The sequence below is a fragment of the Echiichthys vipera genome (assembly GCF_963691815.1).
Source record: "Echiichthys vipera genome assembly, chromosome: 6".
Lineage (NCBI taxonomy): Eukaryota > Metazoa > Chordata > Actinopteri > Perciformes > Trachinidae > Echiichthys > Echiichthys vipera.
Window position 1 is genome coordinate 9399676 of NC_139831.1, and position 20991 is coordinate 9420666.

Here is a 20991-nt window from a genome sequence, read left to right on the forward strand (position 1 = left end):
TTAGTGATCTAGAAGGCTTATGTAGTGGGAGCATATCAGTGATACGTACAGTACTTAAGTGCAGTACTTAGAAACTCTCCACCGATGCAAATAGTGATGCATTATTACTATAGAGGGGGAAAAGCAAGTTTAGTTGTATAGCACAATTCAACAACAATGTAATTCAAAGTGCTTTACATAAAACAAAAGCATTGGGGAAAAACACATAAAAGTTCATTTAAAACATGTAAAATATTGTTAGTTACAGAAGCTACAGTGTAACTTACTACAAAAAACACATAAAACATGTAAAATATTGTTAAAGTTAAGTAAGTTACAGTGTAATATACTAAAAAAACACATAAAAACCTGTAAAATATTGTTAAAGTTACAGAAGTTACAGTGTAATTTACTAAAAAAAACACATAAAAACCTGTAAAATATTGTTAAAGTTACAGAAGTTACAGTGTAATATACTAAAAAAACACATAAAAACCTGTAAAATATTGTTAAAGTTACAGAAGTTACAGTGTAATTTACTAAAAAAAACACATAAAACATGTAAAATATTGTTAAAGTTAAGTAAGTTACAGTGTAATTTACCGAAGAAAATATAAAAGATTTAAAACACATAAAAGGTCATTTAAAACATATAAAAGATTGTTACATTTACAGAAATTACAGTGTAATTTACTAAAAAAAACACATAAAACATGTAAAATATTGTTAAAGTTACAGAGATTACAGTGTAATTTACCGAAGAAAATATAAAAGATTAGGAAAGGTCATTAAAAGGTGTGTGTCTCTATCGTTCCCTATACACTTTTCCGATGCGTATGCAAAGTGATAGTAGAGCACAATGTTAAGCAAATTATTATGAAAACTCAACACAACAGTTTTAAAGTCTCTCCCTGCCTTTAACAAATATCTGCATTACAGGGCTGGACAACCATCTTCTAACCACATAAAATTCATTTCATATCTGGATAACAACACGTATCACGATATTGCATGTTTCCTATGTGTTCATAGTTTATATGAAATAACCCAAATAACCTTATACTACTTTAAAATTAAAAAAATGTAACTAAAATAGTAGTATTTTCTCATTTTATCAAGAACTTTAGTGCAAAATGAGGTGAAATTCACGCACACAGTGTGGAACGTAAAAACAAAACAGCAATCTTCAAATGATATTCCCTCAAAATATTCAGACTTTCTGAAAAAACTGAGTGGGACTATTATCTTAATTATATATCTCAATAAATAAATGATCACACTAGATTATGGCCCAGACTTAATGTATTAATAACATTCTCCCTCATGGTCTCTCGTTCCCATTTTGCATATCATCTTATTTAAAAACGAGTGTCTGTGGTGATTTAAATATCATATTAATGACTGGCTGAGTGATTCTTGGATAGTTGCTCTGCTGTTTTGAGTCCTAACTGATTAAATGAGCCTCTGTGCGGTTATAGACTGAGATGTGGAGCTTGACTGAGAGAGGACAGAGGTGACCCTGGATATTTCTGCTGACTTTGTATTTCATATGATTAATACTGCATTAAAAATGAAACTCATGGGCCCTCACTCTCTCAGAAAAACCAACCGTGTCCAATACTATTTAGTCTGCCAGTAAAGATTAAGTATGTCCCAATATGTCAAACGCAGTATGCCAAAAATACCAGGATGTTCTGCTGCAGCTGGTCAGATTTTTCAGCGTGCTTTTCTGGTTATACTGACCCTCAATCCTTTTTGCAGAATGAGCAAGAGGTTCAACGTTCAAGGTGACAGTTATATGCATACTGCGTGCAACAGTGCGTACTGTAAGGACAGCTGCAAAGTGTAATCGCGGGACAAAATCATCCCAGGGTCTTTTTGGGCACTTACATACATCAAATAAGCCCTCGAGACAGTTTTTTCGTGTATGAACGATAAATGGAGAACCCCGGTAGAGTCCTTAACTGTGACGTAGCTAACACTGATTAGCTAGGGGCAGTTCGGTGAAGGCAATAAAACGTCTTTTTTAACCACTAATACTGCTCAAAATAACACCAAACCTCTAGTCCTACACAGAATTCAAAGCACAACAACGTAATTATTGAACCCAGAGTTTATTAAAAGAGTGTTTTAAAGACTTACCTACTGGCCCCTGTACCAGCTCCTCTCGTAGTAAAGTCCATTCAAGTGGTTTACCAAAGTCAGTCCAAAAGGAAGGAGCCCATTGGTGCTTTGTTTTCTGTGTAGGGACTCTTCTCATGCTGGTGTCATTTTGAGCAAAATTAGTGGTTAAAAAAGACGTTTTAATACCTTCACCGTACTGCCCCGAGCTAATCACTGTCACTCTCCTGGATTTCTCCGTTTATTCATACAAGGTAAAAACGTTCTTGATGGCTTATTTGATGATGTAAAATGATGTAATTTGGAGCTCCGTATTGCATGCTCTGTGTCGTAGCTGCTGTTTCCGCTGCTCATCGTTTATCATGTTTGCCACCAAAATTATTATCATTTTCATGCTCTGTCGCCTTGGCTGTGCTTGTTTCTGTGGTTCTGCTGTGTTGGCTGCCGTGGCCTATAGGTCGTGTTCACATTGCTGTAGATATTATTATAGTTACTGGAAGTGTGTCTATCTCTGCCTTTTCTCTCTTTCTCTCTCCTTTTCTTCCTCCCCAACCAGTGCAGACAGATGTCCGTCCTCCATAGAGCTGAGTCTGTTCGCTCCTGCCTGTTAAAGGGAAGGTTTTCATTGCCACCGTACTCTACGGGGGTATTGTTGGGTCTATGTTAATCTTAAATAAGTCAGTGTGTTCTATACCTACTCTGTAAAGTGTCCTAAGATAACTTTTGTTATGATTTGGCACTGTAAATAAAATTGAATTGAATTGAATTGAACCGTCTGCACCCTCCACAGCAGACACAGATGGGTAACAACAAGAAAAACAATGTTAACAGTCTTAACGTCTTGGTCCACCACACCGCTTTCTACTGGAAAGGATGAAGACCATTCATCCATGAGACATTCCCTTATTTGGGTCCAAGATCTCCGCATAGCTGTTCAATCGGGGTCAGACCTGCTGACTGTGAAGGCCATATCATATGAGTCACATCATTTCCAGGCTCATGAAACCATTCAGTGACCCCCCCCCCCCCAGGGAGGCAGCATAGGCATTCTGTTTCTGCGTCCATTATTCAGGGTTTTCCTCTAATTTGTCACCTCTCTAATAACTCAGAAGTGAAACAGTAGACAACACACTCTTGAATTCACTAATCAGTACTGATTCAATGGGCTGCTGCCTCCTGAAGTTCTAAATACTCTCACCAGCCACTTTATTAGGTGCACCTGTCCAACTGCTCGTTAACGCATATTTCTAATCAGCCAATCACATGGCAGCAACCACATGCATTTAGACATGTAGACACGGTCAAGACGATCTGCTGCAGTTCAAACCGAGCATCAGAAAGGTGATTTAAGTGACTTTGAACGTGGCATGGTTGTTGGTGCCAGACGGGCTGGTCTGAGTATTTCAGAAACTGCTGATCTACTGGGATTTTCACGCACAACCATCTTTAGGGTTCACAGAGAATGAGTAAAGATCCAGTGAGTAGCAGTTCTGTGGGCGCAAATGCCTTGTTGATGACAGAGGTCAGAGGAGAATGGCCAGACTGGTTCAAGCTGAAAGGCAACTCAAATATTCACTGGTTCCAACAGAGGAATGCAGAAGAGCATCTGTGAACACCACCACCTACTTTCTGTCAGGGAGGGAACAGCAGCAGAAGACCACACTGACACTTTATTAATAATTAATTACCTAATAAAGTGGCTGGTGAGTGTATTTATTGACAAGGAAGAGCAGCACTGTATGTTTGTGTTCTATTAATGTTTTTGTGCGGACATTTATAGATTTTGGTGTTCCTCTAATAACCAGCAAACCTATGAGTCACATCCCAATCTAAAGCTTTTGCATTTCAGCCAACCACTAGGGAAACAAACACCTGAGGGAAATTCATTGCGTATGACACAACAATGAGGTGCCCTTGAGCAAGGCACCTAAACCCACTTCTGTTGCCCAACAGATAAGGTTGTGATGTGGCTTGGCAGCTTCAGATGGGATTATATTTGCATGAGCGGAGTATGAGTCAGGGCATTTTATTTGTGTTTAGTGAACCTGCCTTGGACAAATAAAGTTTATAAAAACACTGCAGCAGCTGCTCTCACGACAGACGAAAACAACAGTTGCTTATTTAGTTTAGTTAATCGTTTGACAGGGACAGAGTAAGCTAACAGCTAATGATATCTGAAGTCCCTGAGCAGACAGACAACAATAAATACAGCATTAAAAAACATAATGTGTAAGAAAAACATTGAGCAGGCGGACAAAGAACAGTAAATACAAAAAACAAACAGGACAATACATCACATAATTAATAAATATGTTCTGATCTGTCCATTAATTTCTCCAGCCTTAGTGTCCACTCTGTGTTCATCTCAGCTCAGGATGGTCTGCACTCTAGGTCCAGCACAATGTGGTGAACATGAGGCGCGTACGACTTCACATGTTCTATGTGTCGGTTCACTGTTGTCCACCGTGCACCGGAGATGTCCTCTAGAAGAGAGGCGATGCGGTCAGCTGTGTCATCGGCCCAGGCCTGCCACGCCTCTCTGTCAGCTTTCTTCCCAGAAATCCTCTGGGTGGCCTCATCGATTGCTGGAACGGCCGCTGCGTTCAGTAACACCGAGGTCACATTCTGGTGGATGTGCAAAACGCCGCCAGTTCTTCTCTTCAGCAGTCGACAGGCAACAGGCCAGCCGTCCTCAGAGCTCGGTATGAGACCCAGGTTCACTCTGTCAGCAATGTCACACAGCTGGAGCTAAAAATGAAATAAAATCAGCTCTTTAATACAGATAAGATAATCCATTATTAGTCCCACAGTGGGGATATTTGCGTTACAGCAGGATAGAAAATAAATAACAAAAGGATCAATAACAGATGCAAAATACAAAATATAATAATTGGCGTTAAAAAAAATTACAGTTAAAATTAGCTTAAACAGGGTAAAGTGACAGTAAAACACAAGAAGGGATAAATAAACAGACTGGTCAAGTGTGTGTGTGTGTGTGTGCGTGTGTGTGTTCGTTACTATTTATATTTTTAAAGCTGCAGTCAGTGCACAACATATAATTGTGCTTAACATAGAATAGATTGACTTTCACCTGTGAAATATTTGGTATTCTGGACTGGAGATTAAAAGACGGCAAGTGTGATTTTTAAACCAAGAAACTTGTACTGAGCAAAATGATGCAGAATACTTAGATGCTTTTTACTTTGTGGACATTTTGGAAAAGAGCAATTCAAATGTTCCAACACTGTGATGCCAGATATGTGCTCGCTGAAAAAGCCAAAACAAAACAAAACAGCCAGACTGCACTGAGAATAAGTTAGCTACATGTTTTCTTCTCCACCTTTCTCATAGTTAATAGTTACGGCAAAAATAATATTAACCGTTTAAAATCTGAGTTGTTTTCTTGTTGATAGATCAAGTTCAAGTTTCATGATATAAGATCTAATTTAAAGGGTTGAAATGCAAATTCAGAACTCCGTGATTTAGTTCAAATACGTTTTAAGTATAAAAATAAATCACAGAAAGAAACAAAACTATTCAAAATTCAGTTACCAGACAAGTGTGATGTCAAAAATATATTATATATATTCGAGTATAGCTTAACATCACATATATATTTTTATGAGCTGAAATAAAATAAGCTTGCAATCAATTTAAATGATAGAATTAAAACTATCACATTATCAATGTATTATCACAATATATTTTACCATGAAAATGAATTAGTAGAACAGAGATATACAGTGTTAAAACCCTGATAAACACACTGTAATAGTTGAGCCGGATTTTTAAAAATGCAATTTAATTATTGTGATAACTCAGAAATACCATTTACATCTTTCTGTGCAGTTAAAGTCAACACAGAGATGTGAACTAATACAACCACTAGAGGGCGGATGTCCACACTTTCTTCTCTGTGTGAAGTATTCAATAAAGACAGAGCTGATACTGTAACTTGTGTGCAAACAAAACAGGTCACATGAGCAGCATGGGGTGCGTATGAAAACGTTACTTGTCGGTTGTCTCCTTGGTGAACAGTACAGCGGTCAGACACCCTGTTTGTCACAAGGTTTTTCTGTAAAGCTTCAACGGCGTCTGGGTTCCACTCACAGGCGTGGACGTGACTGGCCCCCGCGTGCACCAGAAATGGAAGAGTGAAGTATCCGATACCTGACACAAGATACAGATCATTATAACAATTCATATTATGTTTAATTGCCAGGAGGAAGACCCAATGTGTGATTATGTGACTATTCACCTTTTTTTATTTTAATAAACCAATAGAGCGTATAAACTACACCCTTGTCTCGGGGCAAATACGGCTGAAATGAACTTTTTCTATATGATTAATTACTACAGAGGTGCAAAAGGGTTAAACATAACTAAAGTGACAGAAGGGCACAGTTTCAGTAGAATTACACCTAAACCTGGACTAAAAGACAAATGCATCGCAGATATCCAATGAAACATCCTCAGCTTGGATTATATTTAGAAATTTAGCACATGTGTTTTATTGTTTACCCTCTTGGTGATGCTTAAGTAAAAAACAATTCTACTGAATTCTTAATCAATGATAAATAAAATAAAACATTTGTCAGTTACCCCACCTGCGTACAAATCCACCACAGTCTCCCCTCTGCAGTCAAATCCAGCCACCCGGAGCTTCTCTGTTATGTTTCCAGCTGAGAACATGCACCGACTTACATCAAACTCATACCTGAAACAAAAAGTGAAGATATATTATGAGCAGAGATGCACCGATCCAGTTTTTTACGATCCAATCCGATACCGGTACCTGGGCTGAGCGTATCAGCCGATACCTGATACCGCCCCGATCCTACTGTTGAATGAACGAAGCGTATACCTGTCTGTGTGAGTGAAGGCTTCAGGCCTGACATAAACATTTAGCCATGTTATATTGGTAAAAATTGGAAAAAAGGTAAACTAACACAGACATAAATGTACTTAATATTATTTATTAACAAATAAAGTGTACGTTAGCAGCAAAATAAATAAATATCACTTCCGTGTAAAGTCCACTGCAAACAGATATTTCAAAATGTAAAATGGCCATTTTATAAATGTATAAGCCATTGTTTGTTGGCTATCTGAAACCGATGGCTTAATTGACTTGCTGTGTATGATATTAATAAAAAAGAAATGACTGGGGTCGCGGGGTGCTGGAGCCAACGAGCGTAAAGGGGGGGTACACCCTGGACAGACGCCAGTCTATCGCAGGGCACATAGAAAAAAATAGAGACATTCACATTCATGCCTTCGGGCAATTTAGAGTCATCAATTAACCTAAACACGTCCTTCAGATGTGGGACGAAGCCGGAGAACCCGGAGAAAACCAACGCAGAACCAGGAACCCTCTTGCTGCGAGGCGACAGTGCTAACCATCCCACCACTGTGCCGCCCTATTCATCCGATATCCGATCCAGCTAATTAGTCAACAAGGGAGACAATATCTGATGCAGGTATCAGATTGGTGCACTTCTAATTAAGAGTTTATTTTTGTGCCCGCCTTTTCAGTGAGCAAATAAATGACTGATTTATTAGGACTGAGACATACCTAATCCCATTGTCTACATGTCTGACCCAGCTGTGCTCTCCTAACAGCATCGTCACCACGGGAGACCTAAACCCATCCCTGGATATTCGACTCATCTTTGCCAAACGCTGCGCCCCCAGTCCTTTGGCCACTGCACTCCAGAGCTGTTGACCTAAAAAAAAGTAAAAAAGCAATCAATAAATGTCCTCAAGAATGATTCTGAACACAAAGGTGTGTGGTTGAGTTTGAGAACAGTACCTAATTTCTCCCACAGTGGCAGGGAGAAGCAGGTGTCTCCCAGCAGGAGCAGGTCTCCGTGCCTCTGGAAGCTGCGCGGGAGGTCCCCCCTCAACTCCTCCGCCCATCTTTCACCATGAGACTCCAACAGCTCCTGGAGGATTTTCTCTAGTTTATCACCACCTGTCCTTCCTTTCCTCTTCTTTTTTGACCGCAGAGGGGACTGTGGGGAAACAAGGACAGACATCAGGGGATACATCAAAAATACTTAAGAGCTGCAGTATTGTACTGTGTCTGTTGCTAATTGTGTTTAAGGTAAACCCAGCTTTATTTACCTGACTCCAAACTAGTTCACAAACACCGTCTGAAGCCACCATGGCTCTGAGACACTGCAGATCAAGTTGTTGCAGACAGGATGGTAAAATGGGCAAGAGGACTGTCCCATCGGAGTCTTTCAGTAAACGCAAACTCAGGTCCAGAGCTTTGTCTGACTGTAGGCATCTCCTATAAAGCATCATTGTAGTATTATTAAAGTGAGAACAGACGCCACGGAAAACAAATTTAACGTCTGTCCACATTGTTCGTATACTCATTTTCGAGAAAGTAATTTAAGACTAGTTTCTAGGAAATTGTTGTAATTTTTTTCTCCTAAAAAGAAAAGGTTATCTAGAAAAGAAAGTTTTGGGGCCTGGGGCAAAAATTCATTGGTGACCCCTCGAACCAGCGTTCATCACCATTATGTAATAAATAATCTGATACCAAGAAAAAAATAACAAAAGTGCAGGTTAGGTATTTTCAAAATATGAACATAAACATTAAAAAGAACTTGTAATTATTAAATAATAAATATAATAATTCAAACATATTAATGTTAAAAACTGAAAAAATGGGAGTAAAAAAAGATTTTCAAGAATGCAATTAAAGGCTTCTAAGAAATTGTTCTAATTTTTTTCCTAATAATAAAAAATAATCTAGACAACCAAGTTTTAGATTAGAAAAGTAATCTCATAATAAATAATAAAATATTAATAACAACAAATACTGAGCTAGAATTGCCAGTACCACGCTACAATGGCTATTTTTTTCACCGTAAACAAGCACATTATTGGAAGAGCCTAAAAAATAAACAAACACATTAAACATATGCTAGTTAATTTAGCTTTCCGCAGCTGTTTACTCATTAAAGATTACCTGAACTGCTGTGCGTGAAACTGCGACACACGAAGACACGGCACAACCTCCATTTACAAAAAAACAAACAAACAAATCAACCGTATATTATATTTGACGGTTCAATAACGCTATTTTAAGCCTACAAGAGGAAAATACAGCTAGCCGGTAGCTCTGTTCTACAATTACACACAGCGTTTGTTTCTAGTCGGACTGTTATTCAGGACGCACGTTTCAAAAATACGAAACTTTATCGACACACCAACGGTTAACTTGGAATCTCAACGGTTACGGTTAAATCAAAACCGCTACGGGTTTAAGCTTGAAGAGGGCGAGCTTCTTATTAAAATATGATGGATACGCCTTTATTTTTATTTTTACATTTTTGTTATAAAACGACGACTCTTGTAATTTAACAAAGAGGAATAAATCAACAGCAGTTTGGACGTGAAGTTGCCGTAGAAGTCGATAGATGGAGACAAACGGTTCAACACACGGGAGGTGAGTTAACGGTCAGAGGCTGTTGGGGCCGGGGGCAAACATCCACAGTTGGCCCTGTAAACCACATAAATATAAACATTTAAAACGTGTAATTAATATATAACATAAATGTGTCGCCAGGCGGACGCGATAGTTGCTATTCGGCTGTTAAGTCTGACGTAACACCCTTTCAAAATACGATTTCCGGGTCCAAACATGTCGTTGAAATGAAACATTAAATCCGAACACAAGGCATGGCAAGTTTATTTGTATAGCACAGTTCAACAACAAGGCAATTCAAGGTGCTTCACTTAAAATATTAAAAACATGAAACATATACATTTAAAACATAGAAAAGCTGAACTAAAGCATATAAAAAATTTAAAAAGCATAAAAGGTAATTTTTAAAACATAAAAGATGGTTACAGTTACAGAAGTTACAGTGCAGTTTACTGAAAAGCACCGGCAAATAGAAAAGTCTTCAGTCTTGATTTAAAAGAACTAAAGGTTGCAGCAGACCTGCAGTTTTCTGGGAGTTTATTCCAGATTTATCGAGCATAGAAACTGAACGCTGCCTCTCCATGTTTAGTTCTGACTCTGGGGACATGGAGCCGACCTGTCCCAGACGATCTGAGAGGTCTGAATGGTTCGTAGCTGAGCAGAAGATCTGAAATGTGTCTTGAAGCCATTCAGTCCTTTGTAAACCAACAGAAGTATTTTGAAATCAATTACAATACTGTTGCTAACTCGGACAAGCTGCCGTAGCTGACTGCATGTTTACAATGGCAGCTGTCAGTGTCGAAACGATTTCTAAAGAGGCTCTTAACTTTTGGAGCCAGCCAACATGATTTAATATCGCAGAGGAGCCTTCAGAAAGTTCAGCAGTATGCAATGGAGCGATATGTGCAATATTTTGAAGTGGAAATGGATGAAAAACTGAAATTAGAGGCACAGGTCTTCAGATCGAACGTCCATCTTGAAGAAAACAACATGAAGACCAGCATTGTTCTTGTACAGCAGGGTAACAATTTGTACCTTAACAATTGTGTCAAACTGGAGAAGAACTGACATGTAGCCGGATGTATTTGTTTACTGGCATAGCATTTCATTACAACGTTATAAGGTAAAATAAACCCTGTTGCTTATCCTCTCGTGATACCGCATATGGCTGTTGCATGTGGCCAAGGCCCATCGTTTGACCATTTTTGCGTCTTAAATCACAAGTAAAGCCCAGCAAACAACAATAATGGTTGTCTTTGGAGTTAAATGCTATTGGTCCGTGAGCGTTCAGGGGCGGGGCTGAGCCAAAGGTGAATTACGATCAACTCTGACGTCAGATAGACATCTTTTTCCTCCACAAGAAAGAGGTAAAATTAAAATTACTTTATTTTTTTAAAACTCAGATCTGTTCAAACAACGGGGAACACGGCACTGCAGCATTAAAAATACAAGGCCTGGACCAGCTTGGACCCGGAAATCTTATTTTGAAAGTGCGTTACCTCACAACTTAACAGGCGGATCACCTCTATCCCGAAAGATCCGGTCTGCCGCAGTTTCCGGTCTTTTCGTGTTGCTTTTTACTGGATGATCCCAGCGAAGTGCATGAGGAACATAAGCCAAAGGGATAAGAATGGAGAATTCACTTTTATATTTTGTATTTTACGATTTGCTGCTAATTTATATAAATATCTCTTTGTGTTTGCAAGATATCACATTAAAGGGTCACTTGTGATTTGGTATAACACATCAGATAATAAAAAATTAAAAAAGTTATAAATGATTTACCAGAGGTCAATGTCTATGGCTCCAATAATGTTGGATTAGATAAAATACTTTCTAAGATTTCACATTTGTGTTGTTGACATGTTCACTGTCTCAACAGTTCCTGTTTTATTGGTCTTCTTTGTAGAACTCATTGATTATTAATCCATGGACTCCAGTGCTACACTAATGTCATTTTGTAACATGTGTTAATGTGTATTGTAGACGTGTTATTGATATGTTAAAGTTATCTATCTGCCTTTTAATCATGTTAGATCCGTCATAATCTTAACCTTTCTGCTCGCAGTAAGATCAAACTACCTCATCCTCTCTTACCTCTCCTTATGTAATGAAACGTGGCACCAGATTTGAAATTCTGACTTTAAACTGGCTGCAGTCACGAGTACTTTTGAACCTGAGTTGGCAGGTTGGTCAAAGGAACATCTGACAGGTCTTGTTTTAATAATGTCGTCCTCTGGAGCAGATATAAAACCGCAGGGATCCTGCCTGACGGAGACGTACAGTAGCTTTTCTGCCTCTGCTCTTTACCTTCAGGACAGACTGAGAGTGAAGGATGTTTGGTACGCTCTCCGGGTCGTTTATGGTCCAGCCCTCCCCTGTGTGTCTGATAAAGTGCCATCTTCCAGCCTCTGCGTAGCAACAGGGAAGCTATAATGGCTGTATGACTGCTGAGCCAATATTGAACCATCGCAATATCAGTTTTTATGTCTTTCCCCAAAGAGACGCAGTGTTACAGGAGCTATTATACAGCTCGTATGGTCAGTGTAAATGTCAACAAGCACATAACCACACAGATTTCAAGTCATATAAGCTCATGCAGTGTTTACAGTTACAACAGTAACAAACATTAAAGTCTTTGGTGACTGCAGTGTGGCTTCTGAATGAGACATACTGGCTAAAAATGGATATCCTCAATACAAGATCAATAATGATAACCTTCTGGTTAATGATTACATCAGAAGTATTTATCAACTGGAAGAAATTTCCATGACTGCTTTGACAAAACCCCCAAAGGGCCAAATTATATTTTAGATATCATTATATATAATAATTATTATATATTTTAGGCCAAATATGTTAAGTTATAACCCAGGACTTCCATGAGCTGGGCTTGTTACAGATGCAACATATCGTCATTTTTATCATCATTATAATACAAAAAACCTTTGCAAATATTTGAGCTAGTAGTATTTGATATATATATATATATATATATATATATATATATATATATATATATATTTATAAGAGTTGTACATATTTTGAATTTTGTAGTAATTTTTGATAGATCATAATCTTCCTTTTGTATCCACACATGATAAAATGTCTCCCTCTTTAATTTGACACACACAGTTCAGTGACCAACATATATTGAAACTACTAAAGTGCTCTGTAAAAAAAAATCTGTAATTTGCAATCAAATGGAAAAAATATGAATAGGATTCTGTCATGTTATTTTTACGTCTTTTTCCCACGTTAACACCTGTAGATGATATCATTAAATAACTCATATATTGGTTTAGTTTTATTTTATTCCAGCATGCATCATCAGGGGTACAACAAAGCAACTCCTCCCTGTATTTTGCCCACAATAACAATGTTATCACGATAAAGTGATTGTGTAAAACAATAATCTACGATGCATCACGATATCTTTGTAACGGAAGAAGAAAAAATACCCCTAAAAAGGCTATGGCATCGGGATTATGCATTTATTTATGTATTCTTGTATTTATTCATACATTTATTTATGCATTTATTTATTTATTCTTGTATTTATTTATACATTTATTCATGCATTTACTTATTTATTCCCGCATTTATTTATACCTTTAATTATTTACTCTTGTATTTATTGATACATTTATTTCTGCATTTATTTATTGATACATTTATTTATGTATTTATTTATTTAGTCTTGTGTTTATTATTACATTTATTTATGCATTATTTTATTCATTCTTGTATTTACTTATGCATGTATTTATTCCTGTATTTATTTATGCATTTATTGAGACTTAAGTCATGTTTAGTCCTCCATAATAGGCTACTTCTAAATACTTCGTGTAATACACCACTAAATTCAAAACAAAGAACACAGAATCAATAAAGTTGGATATCACATATGAAAAACAAAAATCAAACTATACACAACACGAGACACAGGAAATGCATCACATTGGAAAAGCAGGTGTTATTTCCATAGAGGTTTTAGTGAAAGGTGATTTTCTGTGAGCACCTCTGCAGTGTTCACACTTTAAACTACACACGAAGCAACACATGAGCGATTAATGCATCCGGTGTCTAAAACCCAATTATCCACATGAACACACTCCTTCACGGTCTCCTCCCTCGGGTGATAATCCAGGCGAGCAATCCAGCATATTAATGTGGTCTAAAGAGGACCTTCATCTGTGTCCTTTGTTCCTTATGGTTTCACCTGCCCTGTCCCTTTAAGATGAGACATTTCAATCTAGGCGTGTTTCCTGCTGCCATTGACTAAACCCGAGAGCTGGCATCCTGCAGGGGGAAGAGCATCCAACAGCTTCACGTGTTTGCCTCCACACAGGCGCTTATTTCTTATTTCTGAAGGTTTTTTTTATTTATTTTTATACACTAATGCGCCGTGGACACATCCACCAGCATGGTCACAGTGTAGTGTCTCACGATCGTTTATGATTTTACCGAGATGATATGAATGTCAATCGGTCAAGGTCCGCGCTCCCGATGCAACAGCCACTGCAGGATTTCCTCGCTTCTGGTGGGAAACATCTGTCGCAAGCGTTTGGATGAATTTCTAGTGATATCTTTTTGTGTTTTCTGTAATATTGGCTGGTGAGAGGACTGGGATTTGCCCCACTGTGGGAATGACATGCTGCAGTGAAAAGACGGGGAACTGGGAATAATAATGGATTAGAAAACAATGAGGATGTGACTGCGACACTTTTTTAAAGAAATGCTTTTCAATCTTCGCCTTGTGCTGCAGTCTTTAACAAACCTCAGTAAGTGATGCTTCGTTGTTGTGCATGTGGACTGTGTCTCATTGAGCAGCGTTTGTAAAAAAAACCCCATCATCTTATTGTCTGAATGGTTTCCACAGTTTAACAGCTGACATCAACCCAAAGAAGGACTCGGTCTGAACCATGTCGGCGGTGATGATCACACGAAAGGTGCGAAAATGGGAGAAGCTCCCGGGGAAGAACACCTTCTGCTGCGACGGCCGGGTGATGATGGCCCGGCAGAAAGGGGTCTTCTACCTGACCCTGTTCCTCATCATGGGGACCTGCGCTCTCTTCTTCGCTTTCGAGTGAGTTCATTTCCTGTCTCCTCTAATGAAATGTTGAAATTGTGATTTGCTCCAGAAAGTCCTCATAAGTCACTTTAGGGCTCCTGGGTATGGAGGTCTAAACATGACTTAATATGCATCTCAATAAATAAATTAGAAATGAATACAGGAGTAAATAAATCAATGCAGAAATGAATAAATAAATAAATACAGGAATACATTAATCAATGCAGAAATAAAATAAAATAAATAAATTATAAATAAATACAGGAGTAAATAAATCCATGCAGAAGTAAAAAATGAATGAACAAATAAATAAATGCTGAAATAAATGTATAAATAAATACAGGAATACATGAATCAATGCAGAAATAAAAAAAATATATGCTGAAATAAATGTATAAATAAATACAGGAATACATGAATCAATGCAGAAATAAAAAAAATATATGCTGAAATAAAATAAATAAATGCAGAAATGAAAAATGAATAAATGCGGAAATAAATGAATAAATCAATAAATGCATGAATGAATCAATGCAAAAATAAAATAAATAAATGCTGAAATAACTAAATAAATGCATGAATAAATGGGACCTCCTACCTCATTAACATATGGACACAGAAATACAGAAATTAATGAATGTAGGTTAACAAAATGCGGATATATGTTTAAGCATTTATTTATACATTTAATTTATTTATGTATACATTTATGATTGCATTTATTTATTCATTAATTTGTTTTCTATTTATGTTTTTATTTATTTATGTTAACATCTTTTTTATTTTTTTATTTATTTATGAATTTGTTTATTTATTCATTTATTTATGCATTTATTAATTTAAACAGAAATCTTCCATCCTTATATCTTGATAACAATAAATATCACAATATATATCATGACATGTATCACGGCATGTATCACGACATATATCACGATATATATCACGACATGTATCACGATATAGCATGCTCTGCGGTAATCCAATATATAAATTGTATAGTACTCTATAATCACATTGTAAAGCCTATTTTTGTTTACTCCTGTGTTAATCTATTTTCTCATTTATTAAGAACGTTAGTACAAAATATAAACTCGATTTTTTTCACATTAATATGTGTTTACTATATAACAATATATATCATCATTATTAATTTATCATGATATGATTCCATTGAAAGACGAGAAATGATCAAGTAATCGCCCAGGCCAACGATTAATAAATTATCTGCTGTAAATAGTTGATTATAGTTGTTCCAGCTCCAATTGTTAGTCTCATCTCAACGATTTCAGATTTAAGTGAGAGCAAACATTAATTAAAGGTAATGTGATTCTCTGGATCTGTGTTTTCTTGTGCAGTCTCGCTGTGAGCGGATCTGTAGCCTTCATTTGTAACAAACCAGAGTTTCTGTTTTGATAAGCTCCAGGACAAACTGTGGATCCAGGATGTTCAGAATTCAGTCCCTGACAGAGGAAAGGTTTATGATTGACCACATACTGAGGTGTTAAATATTTAATAGCCCTAGCTGTCCAGCTTCTGCTCTGGTTTAAGAAAAGGAGAGCAGCTTTTGTTGTCGTCTCAGCAGTTCTGTCTCAAACTCACACAAACCCAGTGGACTCATTAGCGCTGCAAACACTGGCTCGTGTGCAGCATGTGAACCCCAATTCTGTCAGCTGAGGCTGCACAGAAGATTGTTTTTAAAATGTAGAGCATGAGTCTGAATGATGATCATAAAGCAGCGCTGCTTCTCATTTAGACTGCATTCATTTTCTGTCTTTATCCCACTTCCTCTTCCTTTTCTCGCCAGTTTTTAAACCAACAAATGAGGCGCAATGATTTAGCACAAAATCCTGCTCTGTAACCCGACTTGACTGTGGGCGTGTATGCAGCAGCAATCTGGCCAAATGGATTTGGAGCGTAGCAGAGCAGAGAAGTAGCTGCTCTCACAGAGTGCCAGGCCCTTCCCATCTCTATCTGCTCTGCACTTTAATGGCCCTCTGCTTTTCTTATGAGTCCGGACAGAAGGAGCTGTTGTCCGGCTGGAAAACAAAGAGAGAGGGAGGGAGAGAGATGATACTTCTCACACTGAGCATCCAGAGCCCAGAGGAGGCATTGCGGTGACTAATGGCTGGAGGGTTGTTAGCATGCTATGTTCATATTACAGTTGAACATAATTATATCTCATGGGGGGATGGTTATTAACGTGGCGATCTGGCCCAGATAACATAGGGGTAATTTTCCAACTCGCCATGATACGGCACGTAGATACATATCTGATTGAAACCGCTGACAGAGTAATAGCCTTCTGCAAAACACTCTGAGCTTTAATGCATCAACAACCTGCATCATTTGCAACACTATGTTTAATAAAACCAGCCTTTCTTGGTATGAGTATTCTAGATTAGAATATCCTCTGCCGTTGATAATTCCTGATTTAATTTGAATATTTATTGAACATGTTAAAAAATATAATACAAACTAAATAAAGCGAATGAGCCGTAAAAAGGAAAGCAACAAAAGAAAAACAACCAAATGGTATCCTAAGAATCCCATGCGATAAATACATTTCTCAAATAATATAATGTTCAAAAGGGATAGGAAGAAGTTAAAAACCTGTCTGGTCCTACCCGCTATTATTTCCCAGGCAACATAAACAAATTGCTTGTTTTGTCTGAGCAGCAGTGAAACCTCAAAGATGTTAAGTTTAACACCATATATGAAAGTCTTTATTATCATTGTATTGTATACAACAAAATGTAGTGCAACTCCTTTGGTGCATAATAAAACAATATAAGGACAATTCAAAACAACAATAAAAACAATTAAAAGGGGTATCAAAACATTAGAATACAAGAATTAGTAAGCTATATACATGGAAAAAAGGGGGTGGAGATAAGTGGTTGCATTACTGTGGTAATAATTATTATTTTACTTGTATGATAATAGCACATAGTAACGTAACAGATACAGATTAAAGGCATGATGGTACAGGGTCAGGCTTTAGGATGGTGGTTTATGTGCATCTTATTTTGCGTGTTTATTTTGGTGATAGCTCTGGGGAAGAAGCAATCCCTAAGTGCATTTGTCCGTGTTTTGTGCGACCTGTGGCTCAGGCCGGAGGGCAGAAGGTCAGACAGGTGATGGCCGGGATGTGAATTGTCCTTCATGATGTTGACAGCTCTGCTGAGGAAGCAGGAGCTGCCGATGTCCTCCAGACTGGGCAGAGAGCCGCCAGTCCTCAAGTAGCACTGAATTTTTGGCATTTTGTAGAAGTAAATATCTTCAAAACTGTTAAGGGATTGTCTGGGTGAAGTTTGGTACAGACATTAAGCCGCCCCTTCAGAGTGAATTGTCATCACTTTGGTCGTCCCCTGGTCCCCACCATCAGGTCAAAACTGTTCTTGTTTACAGCCTCAGCTGTACTTTGTTTAATGTTTAGCGTGATTAACAAACATCTTTAGTAGAAGATAAGTGAAACAATTCGTCTGTTATTAATCCGGTCTCTAAGTTGTGACATAACTCCCTTTCAAAGTACGATTTCTGGGTCCAAGCCTCGTATTTCTACAATGTCGCAGTTGTTTGAGCAGATGTAGATGTAATTGTAGATGTAATAGATGTAATTGTCATTGAAAAAGTGTCTCACTGAAGAAAGCAGTGATCGTAACAGGTTCAGCCATTGCTGTTGTTTTGACAGAGCAACAAAAGTGTCTTATGTCAGACTTAAAGACCGGATAGGGCTGCAACTCATTATTATTTTAATTATCGATTAACCTGCAGATCATTTTCTGTTTAATTGATTCATTCAATAAAACAACTCCCAGTTTCCAAGTCCAAGTCAGTGAAATCTTAAATGTCTTGATGTGTCAGTCCAAAACCTAAAGATATTCAGTTTAATATGATAGAAAACAGAAACATCCTTTTTTACCATATTTCATAAAAAATGACTTGCACCTCTAGTTCCAATCAATAAATCATCTAATAACATTGATTAAAACCCGTACGACAGTCTACTGCACAAAAAACACGCATGACACTGCATCATTATAATCTAATTTAAGAAACAAAGGTTTTTGTGTAAACTGTAGATCCGTTATCGCGTCCACTGTCTTTGTAGTGTAGTTCTCTTGTTGTGGAAGAGGTTTGGGCTTGAAGTTGAGCTCTGAGCTGCACCGGGACGTTGAACAGAGAGGGCAGTGTCCTGGCGTGGGCTGGCTAACATCCAACACGGGCCGAGCAGACATCTCACTTTTATCACCAGCCATCGTCACCCCATGCAGGGAAAACTCTCTGCGCTTTAATTTGTGCTAAATTGCGGAAACGAGCAGACGAATACACAAACGGAAAGGCCCATGAGGAACAACTAAACAAATTATTCAGTGAGGATGATTTTCCCTTTACAGACTCAATTTTAGCACTGTGCCTTATCATGTTTATAGTTTACCTCTGCTGTATGAAAGGCTTTAGAAACATGTCTGTATCCGCAAAAGGCTTCCTCACAGTTGGATGCTCACTGGTTTGGTTCCTGTTTGTGTAAATGTGAATGTGGTGTGCATGCATGCATACATGTCCACGCGGACTATGGAGCTTGGATGAAGGAACTAGAAACTGGAACACAAGGACAGTGTGTCATCCGTCTGTCCACCCCAGGACGCTGAGCTACGAGGCCAGAGAAGCATATGTGCATGTAATGAGATGTGTGTTTTTTGTGTACTCTACATCCGTACATGCTGCGTTCAGTGTGTCCGGCTGACCACCCATCCTCTCGTCCGCTTCATAAAATGTGAAGATGTATTGAGGAGAAGTGCAGAGCGTGCGGCTGCAGTCAGAGGAGATCTGGTAACCGACCCCTGAGCCTCCCTCAGCATCTAACCCCACCCTGTCTCTCTGTTAGCCAATCAGAAAGCAGCTTCCAGCCCTGGCTAAACGAGCAGTAACATGATTTATGCCCTATTCAGAGTACACACACCATTTACAGTAAGAGTGATCTACAGGCTTTGTTCTCTGGATGCTTCTCTGGCAGGAGGAGAGGGCTGCTTTTCTGTGGAGGGTGAAGTGATCGTTGTGCCCACATCCTGTCGCAAACGTTTCCTCACTTTGTATTCATCTATTTGGCTCGAAATAGATGCTCTGCTCGAAGAAATGTATGGCGATGATTGCATCTTTAGTACTGCTGTGGAATCACTGGTGTCGTGTTTCATGTGGCTGAAATTAAATCATCAGATTTAAACTTATTCTTCATTTCACTTAGTGAATATTCTGTGACGCAACATCAGTAATCCTATCTTTAATCCTGATAAAACGACCATGACCCAGGCTCTCATGTTTCATCTCTCTCATATGGTATTTAAGTGTTGCGTAACAAGGAAGGCTGATTTAAACTGGACAACAGATTGCATCATCTGGAGCTTCAGCCTCTTTGTAACTCATCATACATTGGAGTAGGATTTCAAACTGTTTAAAAGGACGTATTTCTGGTTGAGAAATGAGAGTCTCCTCATGGACCATTGCATTCAATTCACAGGGTTAAAGCAAATCTTTGCATGTACTGACACAAAGCTGGTTGAAAAACTGCAGTGTCCCTTTAAAGTCCCACTCCAGACACGTGTTTGAGTATTAAAAATCTGCTCTGATATGATTCATATTTTGTTTGACATGGATTTCCCACATAGTAAAAAATAACTCAGATCCCAGGCTAGAAGCAAATCTTCTCTTTCTCCCTCATTGAGGAATTCTTTGCCTGGCCTTGCTCCCGCCCCTGCTGCCCATGCTTGTGTTTGTATTCGCGGTAGCTTGTGACTCTACGTTGTAGCTTCTACCGGAGGTTGGCGAGCAGGCCCGAGAACTAAACATCAGCACGCCAACGGCTCATCAACATGTAACTGCCAGTGGCTGACAGCTATGACGCCAGTGTGTTTTCTTTCTGCACTGACAGTCCACTCTGCGCTGGAGGTTTCAGGTTTCTTGGTGGTGTTGTGTCGAAGTTGTTTCCTCGTTGAATAGTGTTTCACATATTAGGTTTATGGATTAGTGACATACCAAGTTAAGCTGCCAGGGATACGTTTGAATGTCAGGTTTCAGGGAAGTGCACAGATAGGAAGATAAAAACAACTCTCTAGTGACAAACTTTGCTCAGATACAAGTCGCTATAGTCAATATCAAACACTTTAGAGGATGGAAATAGAAGACTTTAAGTATTTTCTTTTAAGCAAAAAAATAACTGGCAATCTTTGAAAAACCTGGACGGTTGTTTAAAACTCACTTCAGCTCTGAAGGTATTTCCAGATTCCTCAAAGTCTCTAAAACCCCTGGATGAGAAATATTCTGTCTTTTGCAGCTAAAACAGATTTTTTAACCTGTTTCTCAGGTTGTGACTGTA

The 20991-nt window shown here is 38.3% G+C and overlaps 2 protein-coding genes across 2 annotated transcripts in view; one reads left to right on the plus strand and one right to left on the minus strand.

The window, feature by feature from the left end:
• Positions 1–4470: 4470 nt before the first annotated feature.
• Positions 4471–9155, minus strand: trmt12 (tRNA methyltransferase 12 homolog; the record flags this gene model as incomplete). Its single annotated transcript, XM_083915859.1, has 7 exons — positions 9083–9155; positions 8227–8395; positions 7913–8114; positions 7676–7826; positions 6708–6817; positions 6113–6270; positions 4471–4848 (listed from the first exon to the last, which is right to left on the minus strand). The coding sequence occupies exons 1-7, from the start codon at positions 9133–9135 to the stop codon at positions 4471–4473; spliced, it is 1221 nt and encodes a 406-aa protein (XP_083771985.1). The 5' UTR covers positions 9136–9155.
• Positions 9156–13873: 4718 nt separating this feature from the next.
• Positions 13874–20991, plus strand: part of zdhhc9 (zDHHC palmitoyltransferase 9) — a 31404-nt gene continuing 24286 nt past the window's right edge. The window contains exons 1-2 of the mRNA XM_083915059.1: positions 13874–14325; positions 14424–14630. Coding sequence (XP_083771185.1) covers positions 14467–14630 — 164 coding nt within the window. The 5' untranslated portion in view covers positions 13874–14325; positions 14424–14466. The remainder of the gene's footprint in view (positions 14326–14423; positions 14631–20991) is intronic.